The 16,450-nt window shown below is 26.2% G+C and overlaps 1 protein-coding gene and 1 long non-coding RNA gene across 3 annotated transcripts in view; both read right to left on the reverse strand.

Annotated features, from left to right (window-relative positions):
• Positions 1 to 1,093: 1,093 nt before the first annotated feature.
• LOC126905976 (general transcription factor II-I repeat domain-containing protein 2A-like) lies at positions 1,094 to 9,222 on the reverse strand. 2 transcript variants are annotated; one of them, XM_050686188.1, is made up of 5 exons: positions 7,432 to 9,222; positions 5,362 to 5,456; positions 5,148 to 5,291; positions 1,438 to 1,511; positions 1,094 to 1,374 (listed from the first exon to the last, which is right to left on the reverse strand). In XM_050686188.1, the coding sequence occupies exon 1, from the start codon at positions 9,041 to 9,043 to the stop codon at positions 7,751 to 7,753; it is 1,293 nt and encodes a 430-aa protein (XP_050542145.1). In that variant the 5' UTR covers positions 9,044 to 9,222; the 3' UTR covers positions 1,094 to 1,374; positions 1,438 to 1,511; positions 5,148 to 5,291; positions 5,362 to 5,456; positions 7,432 to 7,750. The 2 variants fall into 2 exon arrangements, with proteins under 2 accessions (XP_050542145.1, XP_050542146.1); XM_050686189.1 differs by lacking the exons at positions 1,094 to 1,374; positions 1,438 to 1,511; positions 5,148 to 5,291 and having other exon boundaries at positions 5,359 to 5,456.
• A 5,935-nt stretch (positions 9,223 to 15,157) lies between these two features.
• LOC126906015 (uncharacterized) overlaps positions 15,158 to 16,450 on the reverse strand; it is a 16,483-nt gene continuing 15,190 nt past the window's right edge. The window contains exon 4 of the long non-coding RNA XR_007704161.1: positions 15,158 to 15,195. This is a non-coding gene — a long non-coding RNA (uncharacterized LOC126906015). The remainder of the gene's footprint in view (positions 15,196 to 16,450) is intronic.

Below are 16,450 nucleotides of genomic sequence, written 5' to 3' on the forward strand. Positions count from 1 at the left end.
TCCCGCAACATGGCAGGCGTGTTACAAGACCACCTGTCATGTTATATCTAGATTTTTTTTGTATAGGTTTTAGATGACATGATATTGGGTGGTGCATAGATATATGTATATATTATTGGTACAATGTGGTGACGTAGTGCATTTTATTCCGGGGAGTCCCAACGTCTTGCAAGCTAAGTCTAACTGCCTAAAACTAGTTTCTTACTTGGGACGTATACCCGCCGTGCTTAGCGGCAATGCTGCGATTAATAGCCGGCGGGTACCCAAAGACGTTCATCGCATTCTCTAATATTAAAATTGTAGGTGTAACTATTTTTTTTATCAATATCTGTTTTTTTTCTCAATGTTCCCCTTTAATTTGTAGACGAGGTTTATTGACCGTTCGGTTTTTTGCCTCGTAGTAACTTAATTTTTTTTTGTTTTTTGTTTTACTTAATAAATTACCTTTAATTTAACTTAACTATCATATTTTCTTTTTTTTTGAGTGTTCCATTTTCAATGGACTCGTGTATTTTTTTTTTCCTTTCAAAAATCAACTCCCCTAGTTTATAAGGTACGAGCAACGGCCTTGTATAAGGTCATACCTGATCTATATGGTTATGTGATAACTGTCACGAGGTTTTGGTGTACATCAACTATCAACGACTCAACGGAAATCAACTTAAATCTTTATTACTTTTATATTTTTTTATCTTAAATTACTTTTAATTTACAATAGTTAATTTTTTTTAAATCCTACTGTAGTCTGACAATACAGTGTCTCGCCCAGTGGGTTGGCGACCCTTTCTGTTCAATGCGCCATGAAAGTTACAAATTTTCGTTGCGGTCAATTAGTTTGATTTTTTGTATATTTGTAACTTTTCAACATAATATTTTAAAAATATATAAAATCATTGAATTTATTTTAAAATATTTTTAAAAAATGACGTATGCATTCTATTGCATCATGTGTATAATTTAGAATTTCTTAAAAATTATACATAAAAATATTCTACATTTTTTTGTAAGAATTCATATGTAATAGCTGAAATACGAATATAAATGTAATAAAAAAATTAATTTAATGATCTCTTAAATTTTTTATTGTCATAATTAGAGAAAAGTGGAATAAATTGGTAGACCAGAATAGTTGATCTAACTTTCTATCATTAAGTTTCTGTCTATTATTTTTACGTAAGAGAGAAAAAAATCTTAGGCAATGTATCTCATATGTAAAAAATTATGAATATTTTAAAATAAATTTATAATTATGCTTTCAATATAGTTGTCAATTCAATTAATCATAGGTTCATATTGAATGCCATCGTTGTCTGTATCAAATTTATAGAACTCATTTGAGATTTTATTAACCATATTTTTATCCATATTTTCAAACTAAAAAATGCAAATTAAGTTATTAATAATTCAGATAATAAACTAATTAATATGTGATTTTACTTCAATTTTATCGACCTTCTTGTTAACTTGAACCACAAAATTTAGAATCATGAAAGCTCTGACAAATCTACTATCTATAAATTAATGATTTCTTAAATGCATGGTGATTAATATTTCATGTTAAATAGTTTTGCTCAAAAGTTAATGAAAATATAAAAGTTTTCCAAATATAATGTTATTATAAAAAATTTTTTTACATTTTATTTTAAAAATATCTATGAGGGGGTTTTAAAGGGTTAAGTTTGTAAATCTTTTATATCACTTATGATGTTTTTTTTGGTACTAAGAAGGATAAACTTGTTCAGCTACCCAAATAGACATTTTTTTTAAGTACCAATATAGACAACAAGCGAAGTGCTGCTTCAGTACTGGTAACTGACCAGTCACCTTTATCTAAGTACTAATTCAGTATTGGAGATCTGTACTTAGCCACTATTTCTACCATAGTACTGGCATAACACTGATTATACAAAACCTCTCGTGCTGATCTCTTAGTACGATAAACTTTATCATGCAAAATATATGTCAGTATCGGTCTTAGACTGATAGCCGCTACTACACCAGAACTGCCAGTATTAATGCAGTATTGTACCTGTAGTTAATTTCTAGTTGGGTTTTTGCATTCATCATTTGTAAACCATTAAATCCAACGCAGCCGTAGAAGTACTGCGAATGCGCAAATTATAGCGCTGTATATGTTTGTTAGTATATACCTGCATTTGTATACAACTAAACTTTAAAAAGATGATTTCGCACTAAAAATATTTTTGAAAGTTATATAATTTCATCCTCGATTACACAAATAGGTATTTTAGCAATTATTGTTACTGTAATTATTTTTCTAAAAAAATATTATATAACATACTTGGAACATTTTGCCTATTGATAAATTTATAATATATTATACGAAGATAAAATTTTTTTTCCCCCTTATAAAGTATATTACATAAGCTTTAATTTAAGATATACATTTAAGTGTCAGATTTCCGTAACACTTTCAAAAATTAAGTTGAAAAAGTTTTACTTTCAATATACATTTTTAAATTTTGAACCCCCTTGTATTAAGGGAAATGGTCTGATTTAAAAAAAAAGTATGTCGAATAAAAGAGATATGTAAAAATTGTTTCTCATAAAAAAATTGTATACCTTATTTTATAAGGAAATAAAAAATTTCGGTTTTTATTTCGTTTTCATGGTGAAAAGTGTCCTATAAGTTAATAAAAAAAATTCTTTTTCATATTTTTAACTTAATTATGCTATCACTTTTTGAAAAATGTATGGATTATTATAATTTTTTCAAGAGAAATAATATTTATATACCTCTTTCATTCGACATACTTTTTATTTAAATCGGATCATTTTCCTTTATATATATATATATTCATATATTACACTTCAGAAAAAAAATTAGGAAATAGGAAATCATGTTGCTTTTGGAATAATCCATTATTTTTTTTAAATTAAACGTTATCTACAGATTGGCATGGAAGCTTTTTTATGATAGTGATTTTAAGCTATAACAGGTAAGGGTCTAAATGTGGAGTAATTATTAGTTGTTCCAGAAATGTGTTCAGGTACTGGTATTGAAATAATGTTCTTTGTTAAATTATGTACGAGCATTTGTATGTGATATTACTGTGTAGTGATAGATAAAAATAGGAGATCATGTGTTATTACGGACGATTCTCAAACTCCATTTTTGCTAAAAATGAGCACAAAAATTATTATAATTAAGTAAACAGTAGGTAATAAATAATTGTATATTATTTGAATAAAATTTGTTTTTCACTATAGACTATACAATATTATAGTCGTAAATAAGCTAAAAATGCAACTTTAGAAATAATGAGTAATATGTACCAGTAGATAGTGAGGTGTCTGTATGACCCAGTTAAAGATGATAACCGAAACGGATGTTAAGGTTGTAAAGAGTCGTGACCATTTATTACACTCGTTAATCAAAAAAAAAAAAATTATCACTACAAGAGTGTGGTATGGTAAACAAATTATACAATTCTTTTAACTAAAGAAACTTGAGCCAAGATCACAGACTTTAATTAAAGCATCGTGAAAAAACCTTTTCAATGAAGTAGGTAGAACGAACAATTTATCAATAAATCGAAACTCAACAGAAAAATAGAATCGCGACCGATAGTCGATAGCCGACTGAGTCTTGCTGGAATTTTCCAGTCTCGTAAAATTTCCAATGATAGTATTTTAATACTTTTTTGTAGTTTTACGATATTCTGAATTCTTGACTAAGTATGTATTCTAAATAATTTTTTTTGTTTTATATTTCAATACCATTAACTTTTAACCTACCGGGTTTCTGGTAAATCAAACCAAATTTAAAAAAATATTTGTTTAAAGATTTTTTATCACTCGTTGTATAGATAATACTGCTTTAACATTTATTAGAATTTATAAAACTTTTTTTTGAAAATGCTAGTATCTTATTATATAATAAAACAAGGAAAAAAACGTTATTTAAAACTTTAAATGATTATATCTAATAAACGAATTAAGTTATATTAAAAATTCAAATGCCATTTACTATTAAATTAAAAACTCAAACATTTTATTAAATTAAAAATATGTGTTACCATTTAAAAAAACAAAGTTGACACCCTTACCAGGCATAAGGGATGAACTTAAAAATTATTACATAGTTAATAACTCAAGAATAATGTGTAACTAAAGATAATAATAAAAAAAAATTTTTAAATTATTATTATTCTGTAAGTAATTGAGTGGGTTATGATAAAAAATCACCCTGTATACCAAGGACAAGATCCAAATTATTTTAACTCAAAAGAGATAAGACCATTTTTGGACCCTAGCAGGTGTAATATAGGTCATTATTTTGTAAAACTGAAAATAAAGCATTTTTGTAATCTTTGGTTTAACTATGAATTTCTTGATCTATTATTACAAAAATATAATATGTTTGGATTAAATGTAATTCCCCGAATTATTGTTACTAGATCAGGAAGTAAATATTTATAAACATCTTTGAAAATGATTACATTATGAATTTTATAAAAAAGAAAAACAAAATATTTTAGTATATAAGACGAAATTGAATGAATTGAGAGAAGAGAGAGAAGTCCTCGGTAGTACCGAAGGTAATCTCTTTCCGCGTGTTACGTTTATGACATTAAGTTTTCATTTTGTGTATTATTTATTGATCCTGTTTTTAAGTGTATCATTACTTTATATGTTTTATTTCGTTTGATTATATCTTTATTAATTACATTTGCGTTATTATTGAACTCTTATAACTAAAGTTAGAACAAAAAGATTGTTTCATATTTAAATACAACACAGGTCACTATATCTATATTATATACTATTTAGTAAAATACGCATCACATTATCGAATGATTCATGTAAAAAATACAATTAAATAATTAATATGTCATATTGACTTTCCAACATCACCGTATTATCAATTTTAACCAAAAAATTCAGAAACTTATAGACTCTTACTTGTCTTTTATCTATAAATCTTGATATCATTAATATAGAGTCATTAAATTTATTTAAAATAATGATTAGAAAATATTGTTTGCTATCTAAATACATCGTGTTAATAATTTAGAATCAATGAAAAATTACACATAAAAAATTCTAAATACTTTAGTAAAATTCGTATGTATTAGCTTGAATAAGATATCTACAAAATAAAAGGTAAATAAATTTATAATTACATCTTTAAAAATATCATTATTGCCAAACGAAAGAATCAACGATCGGTATTCCCAATACTCTATAATACCATTGATGTCAAAGTCATTTTCAAAAAAAAAAAAAATGAACACTTTATTTAACTCATTTCTCTCCAGTTTTATTATCTAAAAATAAAAAATAATTTATTACTGATTTAGGTAAAAAGATAATAAAATAATTAATATATGATTCTACTTCTTGTTCATCATCAGGTTTTTTTATACTATCACCCGCTTTATCATATTGATACATAAAATGTAGAATCTCGTAAACTCTTTTATGTTCATTATCTATAAAATATTGAACACTTTAAATATAGTGATTAAAAATTTATGTTACATAGATTTTCTCCAAAATTAATAAAAATGTAAAAAAAGTGTCTCAAATAAAAACTTAATATCATAACTTCATACATTAAATTTTTTTACACATAATTTAAAAAAATGTCTATAGGGAATTTTAAGGGATTATATTTGAAAAATTAAAAGGAATGACATATAATATTTTTTGTGTAAAATTTATAGTTATTCTTTTTATAAATTATTACAATAAGAAAATGCCCTTATAAAATTATTTTTGAGCTCTTTTAATTTGAATGACCATTAGTATCAATATATTAGTATCATCTCAGTATATAAGAAAAATTCAGTTAGAAAGTGAAAATTTGTAAACTCTTGTTTTTCGAAATCGCTTAATGCTATAATAAATAGTATATTTAATAAAAAATTAAGCCAAAAAAATGTATTCACCAAGTATTACAGGAGCGTAGTTAAAGTGAATTGACTTCGATTAATTTTTGTTATTGTGATCCAGAGAAATTTTTAAACAAAATAAAATTAAAAAAAAACTTGTATTTAGAATGAATAAAATTTTGAAAAATTGTATAAAGTAATTATTTATTTTCAAAAATTTTTTTAAAATAAATATAGAATTATTTAGTCTTTAATTATGTAACTTAAATAGGTAACTTTATGTATGTAAATAAAAAAGTAAATTTATTAAAAAGAGTTTCATAAATTGTTAATAATAAATAAAATTGATTGCACATACATTTTTTATAGTTTAAAAAAGAACTCATATAAAAAAACAGATCAAAACAACAATTGGGAAAAACCCAGCACAGAGGGATCGCGGCACAGTAGTAATGTAGCATAGTTGGATCAAGTATAATGATATCTGGCATTGATTAAAATCACTATCATAAGAAACGCTTCGATGCAAATTTGTAGATAGTGTTTAATTCTAAGAAATTGGAGGATACTTACAAAAGCAACATTAACTTCTATTTCCTTAATTATATCCAGGTTAGTAATTCTTTTACTATAATATAATTTTTATAATTAATTGTTTTCAAATTATTATTGATTTTTAATATGTTAAAAATAATAAATTTCCTTCTGTGAGCTGAATAAGTGTTACTTTCAAAAAAAAAAAAAAAAATGATATCAAATGAAAGGAAATTACTTAAAATTTCAATATAAAAAAATATTATTTTGTTTTTGTTAATAATTTACTCATAGACGATAAGATGTCAGGACAAGTTATTTTTTTTCATTTTATAGTATATGACATAACCTTTTATTTGATATATGTTTAAAGGACGCAGTATTTCTAGAACATTTTCAAAAAATAAGTTGAGGAAGTTAGTTTTTGTAAAAAAGTTGCTGTTTTGAATCCCCTCCAGTGAACAGGTTTAGTGTTATATATTCAAAAAAATGATATCAAATGAAAGGGAAATATGTAAGGTTTTAGAATGAAAGATAATTATGTTGATTTGTTAAAAATAAAGTAGTATATTTTAATTTATAATATATTTTGACCATTGAATCAACTTATACATAGTAAAATAAAAAAATTATTTAAAAACCCAGCACAGGGAGGCACAGTGGTGCACATGGCATAGTTGGGTTCAGTATAGATGATATCTGACAGTAAATCACTATCAAAATAACGTTTTGTGCAAATCTTTAGATAGTGTTTAATTTTATAAAATCTGTGTATTATTCCAAAAGCTACACGATTTGCTATTTTATTTTTAATGTCTTGAGTAAGATAAATTATGTCGAATGAAACAGGGATAGAAATATTAGAATCTCAAAAAAAAATTGTTTTGATCCATACACTTTTTAATAAGTTATAGCATTATAAAGTTAAAAATGCAAAAAATTAAACGAGAATTTTCACACAAAAATAGCATTCAGTTGCCATATTCACCGTTAAAACAAAATAAAGTCCGAATTTTTAACACGCTTATATTAGTTTCACCTGTATGTATGTATGTTTGTACTCTCCAAACGCCAAGCGTTATCGCATATTCCAGAAACATATACAGAACCTTTTTGTACTAGCGTGTCAAAAAAAAATGTTGGTTGAATTTTGTTTTCCCTGCGTGTCAACTAGTTTTATAACCCTTTTTCATACTTAAAAATTCCTATATCCATGGTTTTTATGATAAAAAACATGTCAATTACATTATCAAACAGTTTAATTATATTAGATACAAAAAGTATATGTATCACGTCAGTATGTAAAAAAATTAAAAAATATTGAAATGTTAAAATATAAAATTTTTATACATGAATTTTTAATGAGAAATTTTTTGCTGCATTTTATTGGCTAATGAATCAATTCTTGGACTGTACTTGGTCGATTTTAAATGAACACATGCTTCACTTAAATCTTTTCCAAGACGATTCCTTACAGTTGATTTAATAAAATTCATTGAAGAAAAAAGCTGCTCACACGCATAAGTTGATCCAAACATTGTCAATAAAGAAAGAGCTAGTTTTTTCATAGATGCAAATGAATTTGGAAGACTTTTCCACTCATTAAGAATCAAATTTTCCGATTTAAAATTCCTACCAATTTCATGATGATTATTTTCTAGCTCATTATTCAAATTAATAAATTTATTTCTCCAAATATTACTTCCCTGAAATTCTATTAACTCCATTTCTAAATTTTCAATATTTAACCACTCAAAAAAACTAAGTTCAAGTTCTTCAAATTTAATATTATGTGGATTTAATAAAAACTGTAATGTTGAATCTAGATGACGAAATTGGGAAAATCTGCTTGAAAATAATTCGTATGCATTTTTTAATATTTTTACATATTTTGTTATTATTAATTTCATATCAAACTGATCATCTTTAAAATGTTTTGAATCTATTAATTGCTTTTTCAAATAAGGAAAATATTTCAAGTTTTCATTTTGTAGATCTTTACAAAAAACTTCAATTTTTTTTTCAAAAATTTTAATATTATCAAACATAGTTAAAATTGTTTGACCTCGGCCTTGGAGTTTTTTATTTAAATCATTATAAATTGCAGTAAAATCTGTGAAAAACATCAAATCATTCAACCAATTTAAATCAGTAAGCTCTGGATAATCTTGAGATTTGTCCGACAAAAATAAACGTACTTCTGCCAGTAATTCAACAAATCGATGAAGAACTTGCCCGCGACTCAACCATCGAACACTATTATACATAAGAAGGCCAGAGTATTGCGATTCCACCTCTTCTAATAATTTGGCAAACTGTCGATTGTTTAAAGCTGGAGATGTTATGAAATTGACAATTTTTGTAACAGTTTCCATTACTTTTTGAAGCGATTTCATACTATCTTTTGCACACAAATCTTCTTGATGTATAATACAGTGAAAGTTGATTAAAGGATGCAAAATTTCATTGGAAAAAAGTTTAATAAATCCATTGTTTTTACCAACCATATTTGGAGCGCCGTCAGTAGTTATTGAAACAATATTTTGAATATTGATTTTTAAATTTATAAACTCTTTATGTACTTCATCCATAATATCACGACCAGTTGTTTTAGTAGAAATTGTTATTAATTTTATTAATTCTTCTTTCATAATATTAACATTAATAAATCGAACAAAAACTGCTACACGAGCTTGGGAAGCTACATCAGTACTTTCATCAAGACAATTGAAAAAAAGTCTGCTGAAGCTAAATCAGTTTGAAGCTTATTTGATATATCGCCACTCATACATAAAATTCGTTCTTTAACAGTATTTCTACTAATAGGTAAATCTTGAATACGTTTTATTATTTCATTTTTATTCACAAAANGGAAGTTACATCAGTACTTTCATCAAGACAATTGAAAAAAAGTCTGCTGAAGCTAAATCAGTTTGAAGCTGATTTGATATATCGCCACTCATACATAAAATTCGTTCTTTAACAGTATTTCTACTAATAGGTAAATCTTGAATACGTTTTATTATTTCATTTTTATTCACAAAATCATGAAATAAAGTATTTGATGTCATTAAAAAAACTTCTTTTATGTATTCTCCATCGGAAACTGGTTTACCATGCTGTACAATACAGTGGGATACAGAAAAACTAGCAGCTGTTAAATTATTATTTGGTTTAAAAGCAGCTTTGAAATTATTTGATTGATTTTTAAAACGTTTCAATTTTTGCGAAATTAATTCCAACTTTTCTTCAGTTGATAAAGAAAATATGTCTGTATGAATTGTTTCAAAATGTCTTTTTACATTAAAACTGCGACTAACTACTGTTTCATTACATAAACAACATAACACTTTATTATTTTTTTGAACTACCCCATAATCTACGGTCCATTGTTCGTGAAATGATCTTCCACTTTTACTTTTTGACATCATTTATTAAAAAATATAACCTTTAAATTATTATAAAAATAACACTCACCAATAATGAAAACTGCCAAAACGATTCATTTAGACAAGTCAAAGGCAACGATAAAATTTAACACATGAAACACATTCGATTCGACGAATGAGTAATGACTAACGCTAGCCGTGGATCAGTTTTACACGTTATATCCGTTATATAAATATATACCTAATAATGTTCTTATCGAATAAGATTTTCTTATCGAAAAGTAATAAAATTAATAGTTTGAGCAGTGTAGATATTCAATTCAATACGTGTAGGTATAATACCATAAATTTAATATTTCATTTTTGTAATCTCAATTTATTTTAGTCTACGTCCTACGACCAGTGGTTTTTGATGACAAACTTTTACATAGATTCGCATGCCACTCTGTGACACGCGTGTCATAGGTTCGCCATCTCTGGCATATTCCGTCTTCTAGACTAGACTGCCATAACGCATTCACCCCACCACAGGCCTCGCTCATCACACGCCGGCAATACTATTCCTGTATAAATTTATTTTTGGTTATCGTACCCGTACACATGTGCGTGTCATCAATATTATATATATATATAAACAAATTTTTATTTTGACTGACCATTATCATCCGCGTGCATACGGCTTATGTATATATTCCTACCGCCGTTTATACCTCAGATATAACGATAGTCCGACTCGCCCACCAACAAAACACGGCTATACCTAGTGCATGATACGTTTACGTACTTAAGTCGCTATATATGTATATATATATATATTCTAATTACTATTAAAATTTATATAATAATACACTTTATTCTCATTCAGAGATATGTAGTGTATTCATTCCGATTACGGGGGATAATTTCCGCATCGTCATTTTTCGTCACTACCTCCACGTTCCGGAAGTGAGTAATTTACGCGCCTGCTGCTTTCCTTGGATGTGGTAGCCGTCTCTGACTCCCTAGTCGGAATCGAACCCTGTATTTCCGTTACCCGTTACAACCATGATATTGATATTAACTACTATCATAACATGAAACTAAAAAGTGAAAAATAAATATAGTTTAAAAAAACTAAAAAACACGCTTTTAAAGTACATCGAACTAAAAAGTTAAAAATAATTTTTTAAATTAACTTAAGACAATAATGAACGAAAAGTACTAGTATTATTGTGATAAAAGCATGGGTGCTTTATGTCATATTTTTTGTATAGTGAGCGCCTGACACTTTTTTCAATTTGTAAAATTAAAAAAAAAATTTGTAATTTTTTTAGAGAATTCCCTATTTACGGGGAACGAGAGAAATTTTTTCAATTTTTGAGGGTGATGTCTTCGACTAGATACGATTTGTTATCTTTTGATGTATCGTTGAAAGAAATCCGTTCGGTGAGAGCTGAGAAATAGTGGTAACAGACAAAAAAAAAACATATGATAGTAAAACCAATATCTTCTCAGTTAATAATAGAAACAAATAATAAAACTATTTGAGTTTCATAATTTTTTAATTATAAGGAAAATGGGTGACACGTAAGTTTTCTTTGCTTATTAAATAAAATTAAATGATTTTTAAACAAAAAATCTAAACAGTGAACCAAACAAATATTTTTTTACAAATCAGTATCAATATTTTAAATCATTGATTTTTTCTGATGAAAAAACTAATAAACTTGTTCGGCTACTCAAGAAGACATTTTTGACTCAGTATTAACAACGAGTGAAGTATTACTTCAGTACTGGTAACTGACCATTAGCTAGCCCGTAATTGTGTAATATTGGCTGGCGTATTATTTAAGTATTGATCCAGTATTGAATATCAGTATTTAGCTACAATTGCTGACATAAGACTGACATAATACTGGTTATAAAAAACCTGATCTGACAGTATGATAAACGTTAACATATGCCATTGTCGGTCTAATACTGGTAGCCGCTACTACAACAGAACTGCAAATGTATACTGCGAATGCGCAAATTATAGTGCTGTACATGTGTGTTAGTTTTTATTTTTATTCGAGTTTTTATTTTAATAGTAAATGGTATTTAAATTGTTAATATAACATTATTCGTTTATTAGATATAAAACTTTAAAGTTTCAAATTGTTGAGTTAATATACATGTATAACACAAAAGGAATTACAAATACAGGTAGCTAATTGGTTTTTCTATGACGTCGCTATCACATATACAGAGTGTTTATTATTAATGGTAGTAAGGCAAATTTTTTGAAGTAATAAATACACCAACAGATTATACAGAAAGCATATCTCTTGATAAAGTCATAATTGACAAAAATATCTGTAATAGCGGCGTCACAAAAAACCATTACCAACTTATATTAACTTGATATCTATGGTATCAACTTTATTTTTTAAATGGAAACATACATATTTACAAATTTATTATCTATTAGGAAAGCTAAAAGTTTTACGTAATATATACCTTCTGTGTTATAATGGTATTCTTTATTGACATTAAAATATTTTATCACTTTGTTTACTATTTCCATATCATTATACTTTTTTACCGAAATTTGCAAGAATTGTATTTGGATTGCATTAAGTCCATCGCTCTTTAAATTTTTATGTATTATATTTGTGAAAAAAATATATAAATAATTACTTACCTTTGTGTCGTTGAAAAACATACTAAACAAAAGATTAGTATAGTTTTTAAATGCATTGTAAAGATTTTAAGAAAGTAACAATTTAAAAAATAATTATTTAAATATTTAAATTTTAGCTGATTAATTTTACGTACGTTGTTTTGCAATTTATACTAAAATATTAGAAATATTAATAGTTTATTCTAAAATAAGATTTTTCGTAAATAAAACAAATAGATTTTAATGTATTTGACATTATAACAATTAGTCTTCATAAATCACATATTTAAAATGATTTCAATAATGATATCACCTACAGGTTAGTAGTGTTTAAATTTACTATTCTGAATGTAAAAAACGCATTAAAATACAAATACAATGTTATATTGTTAAAGTTTGAAAAATTATCTTTTTCTTGACAAATTAATGAAAAACTATAACTATATGTTTCATAACAATAGTAAAAAAAGGCAAATTAAAAAAAAGAAAACGTTAGCACAGTGGGGTTGCGGCATAATGTGGCCGTAGCATATTTGGGACAAGTAAAGATGATATCTGACAGTGATTAAAATCACTACTATAGAAACGATTCGATGCAAATCTATAGATAGTGTTTAATTTTAAAAAACTAGTGGATTATTCCAAAAGAAAAATGAACTCCTATTTTCTATTTTATATCATCATTACAAATTTTATGATTGATAAGTGTAATATATAAAAAACCCAGCACAGTGGAATCGCGGAATCGTGGGGATGTGGCATAGTTGTGATATAGATTTAATCTGACAGTCATTAAAATCACTATTATAGGAAACGCTTCGATGCAAATCTGTAGATAATGTTTAATTCTAAGAAATTGGTAGATAATTACAAAGGCAACATCAGCTATTTCTTTCATTATATCTTCTTATTATATTCTTAGATTCAAAAATATAATATAAAATTTGTAAGGTTTCAGCCAAAACAGAGGGCCTACTAATTACCCACTGCCCAGGGGGAACATTGGACAGTGACCTAGTAGCTGCGCCAAACAAGATAGTACTTGTTGACGGAGCTACTAGATTTTGATAAAAACAAAAAAAAAAAACCAATATTAATAAAAATGAAGGAAAAGGGTGATGTCTTCGACTAGATACGATTTGTTATCTTTNATATAATATAACAACATTTTTTAATTATTTAATTAAAAAATTTATAATTACTATTTTAGATTAAATATATTCATATGAAAGGAGAAAAAAAAAAAAAGGAGGTGCTTGATACACAAATTAAAAAGGGGGTAAAAGGGGGGTTTATTGATGTTGTATTTGTTGATGTTTTTGATTTTGAGGAGTGCCAATTTATGCTAAATATGATATATAATAATGATGCTAAACCCACCACCGGCCATAGTTGTGTCTCACATCGTCATCATCATTAGCATCATCATCTCGACGTTTTGTTTAAATAAAAAAAAAAGGAGGACAAAAAAAATATGAACAGCCGGGTTGATACAAGTCGACAGAAGATCCACTCGACAATTTATTTTAATAAAAAAAAAAACGGAGGACAAAAAAAATACAAAAAAAACGTGGTTTTCAAAATAAAAATTATATAAAGAAAACAAGACTTGTCGCTTCGGCAGTATAGGTGAGACAAAAATCTGTTGTAGCGGCATTTGTGTTATGGCCGGTGATCATGATGTCACCGGATGGTGGGGGTACCAACTTTGAACTGGTTCATAGGGAGAATACAAGAGTGTAGGGATGCACTGTGTGCGGTCAACTGTCACAACAAATCGGGTACTGACCATTGGATCGGTTGACTAATATACAGCGTGATTTTTTTATCATAACCCACTCAATTACTTGCAGAATAATAATAATTTAAACATTTTTTTTTTTCATTATCTTTAGTTACATATTATTTTTGAATTTTTAACTATGTAATACTTTTTTAGTTCATCCTTTATGCCTTGGAAGGGGGTCAACTTTGTTTTTTTAAATGGTAACACATATTTTGAATTTAATAAAATATTTGAGTTTTTAATTTAATAGTCAATGGCATTTGAATTTTTAATATAACTTAATTCGTTTATTAAATATAATCATTTAAAGTTTCAAATTTTCGAGTTAATATATAGGTATAATACACAAGGAATTACAAATACAGGTAGCTAATTGATTTTTTATGACATCGATATTAGCAGGTACACAGCATTGTTATTATCAATGATAGTAAAGCACATTGTTATGAGTTTATAAATACACTAACTGACAATACAGAAAGTATATCTATTGATAATCATAATTGATAATAAACAATCCGTGACTGAGACAGCATTGTCATAAAAATCCTATTAACTACCTGTATTTACAATCCCATGTGTATTATACATGTATATTAACTCAAAATTTTGAAACTTTAAATGTTTATATCTAATAAGCTAATAAAGTTATATTAAAAATTCAAATGCCATTTACTATTAAATTAAAAACTCAAACATTTTATTAAATTAAAAATATGTGTTACCATTTAAAAAAACAAAGTTGACCCCCCTCCAAGGCATAAGGGATGAACTTAAAAAGTATTACATAGTTAAAAATTCAAGAATAATGTGTAACTAAAGATAATGAAAAAAAAAAATGTTTAAATTATTATTATTCTGCAAGTTATTGAGTGGGTTATGATAAAAAAATCACCCTGTATAAGCTAATTTTATTATTGGGGACATACATAATACCTAATACACTCACCATTAACTGATAAGATTTATTAAAAACTGATATAAATTCTGCAACATTACAAATTATATATTATATAATTTTTATATTGAATTGTTTTCAAATTATTATTGATATTGATTTTTAATATGTTAAAAGTAATAATTTTTAACCTTCTTTATTTCGTCATTTAAAGTGAAAGTTTATAATAAAAAACAAAATGAATTTATTACCACAACTTTTAGCTCAACTTTCAAGTATGAAATTGACATTATTAAATAGAAAAAAATGAAATTGTTAAGATAAATATGAAATCAAGAAATTATATAATTACTATTTACAGTACATTTATCAGCAAAGTTCGATTTTTTTTACATTTTTATCGTAACAGATCACTTAAATATAAATCATAGTAATCATTTCTAGTTAATATTTCGTGTTTAAAAAGATTCTACAATGAAAATATTCAGAACTTAATTAATTTTAATGATTAACTTTAACTAAAAGAACCAATAAAAAAAAAGTTGTTAAAAAGATTTACTCAATTGAGCGTATTATAAAATTTGATTAGAATTGTATAAATCCATCGTTAAATTTAGATGAAACTAAAAATCATTTTTTTTTTTTAGATTTGTGTTTTATATAGCATCATGTTACCAAAAAATTTGAAATATTATAGTCTAGTAGTAGCACACACAAATAGAGTAAAAAAATTATTTAATTACAAAGTAAAATGATTTAATTTTGTAGTTGAAACCTATTATATCAAACTTCATTCGTTAATAAATATTTTGAAAACATTAGAAATTAATGATTTTAATTGTCTTTATGGAGACGATGTAATAACTAACTGTTTAATTGATAAATTAGAATTTTTTTTTCAATTTTTGAGAGTAATATCTTCAACTAGATACGAATTGTAGTCATTNTATCAATTTTTGAGGGTAATATCTTCAACTAGATACGAATTGTAGTCATTTGACGTATCGTTGAAAAAAGTAGGTCATGTTAGAGCAGAGAAAATAAATGATAGTCATAAAAAAATATCTTCTCAGATTTTCATCGAAGCTAAAACTTAAAATATAGTAAAATAATTTTAATATGAATAAGAAATTTCTTCTTGCGAGTGGCGACTACAGTGATGGGATCCTAGAACTTTATTGAAGTTATTGAATCTAAATGAGATAAAAATCAAAGGAGTTGAAAATTTATTCTAACTTAAAAAGAATTAAGAAAAAATGCAAAAAATTCATTGCCATATGCGGGTTGGAACCTCGTACCCCAAGCGTGTAAAACATAAATTTTACCAACTCGGCAACCGTACGT

Source organism: Daktulosphaira vitifoliae, unplaced genomic scaffold, assembly GCF_025091365.1.
Source record: "Daktulosphaira vitifoliae isolate Bord-2020 unplaced genomic scaffold, ASM2509136v1 Scaffold_4, whole genome shotgun sequence".
In the NCBI taxonomy this organism is placed as follows: domain Eukaryota; kingdom Metazoa; phylum Arthropoda; class Insecta; order Hemiptera; family Phylloxeridae; genus Daktulosphaira; species Daktulosphaira vitifoliae.

Bases quoted from the DNA above. Each gene is read 5' to 3' on its own strand.
- LOC126905976 (XM_050686188.1), bottom strand. From the start codon at position 9,043: ATGAAAGAAGAATTAATAAAATTAATAACAATTTCTACTAAAACAACT.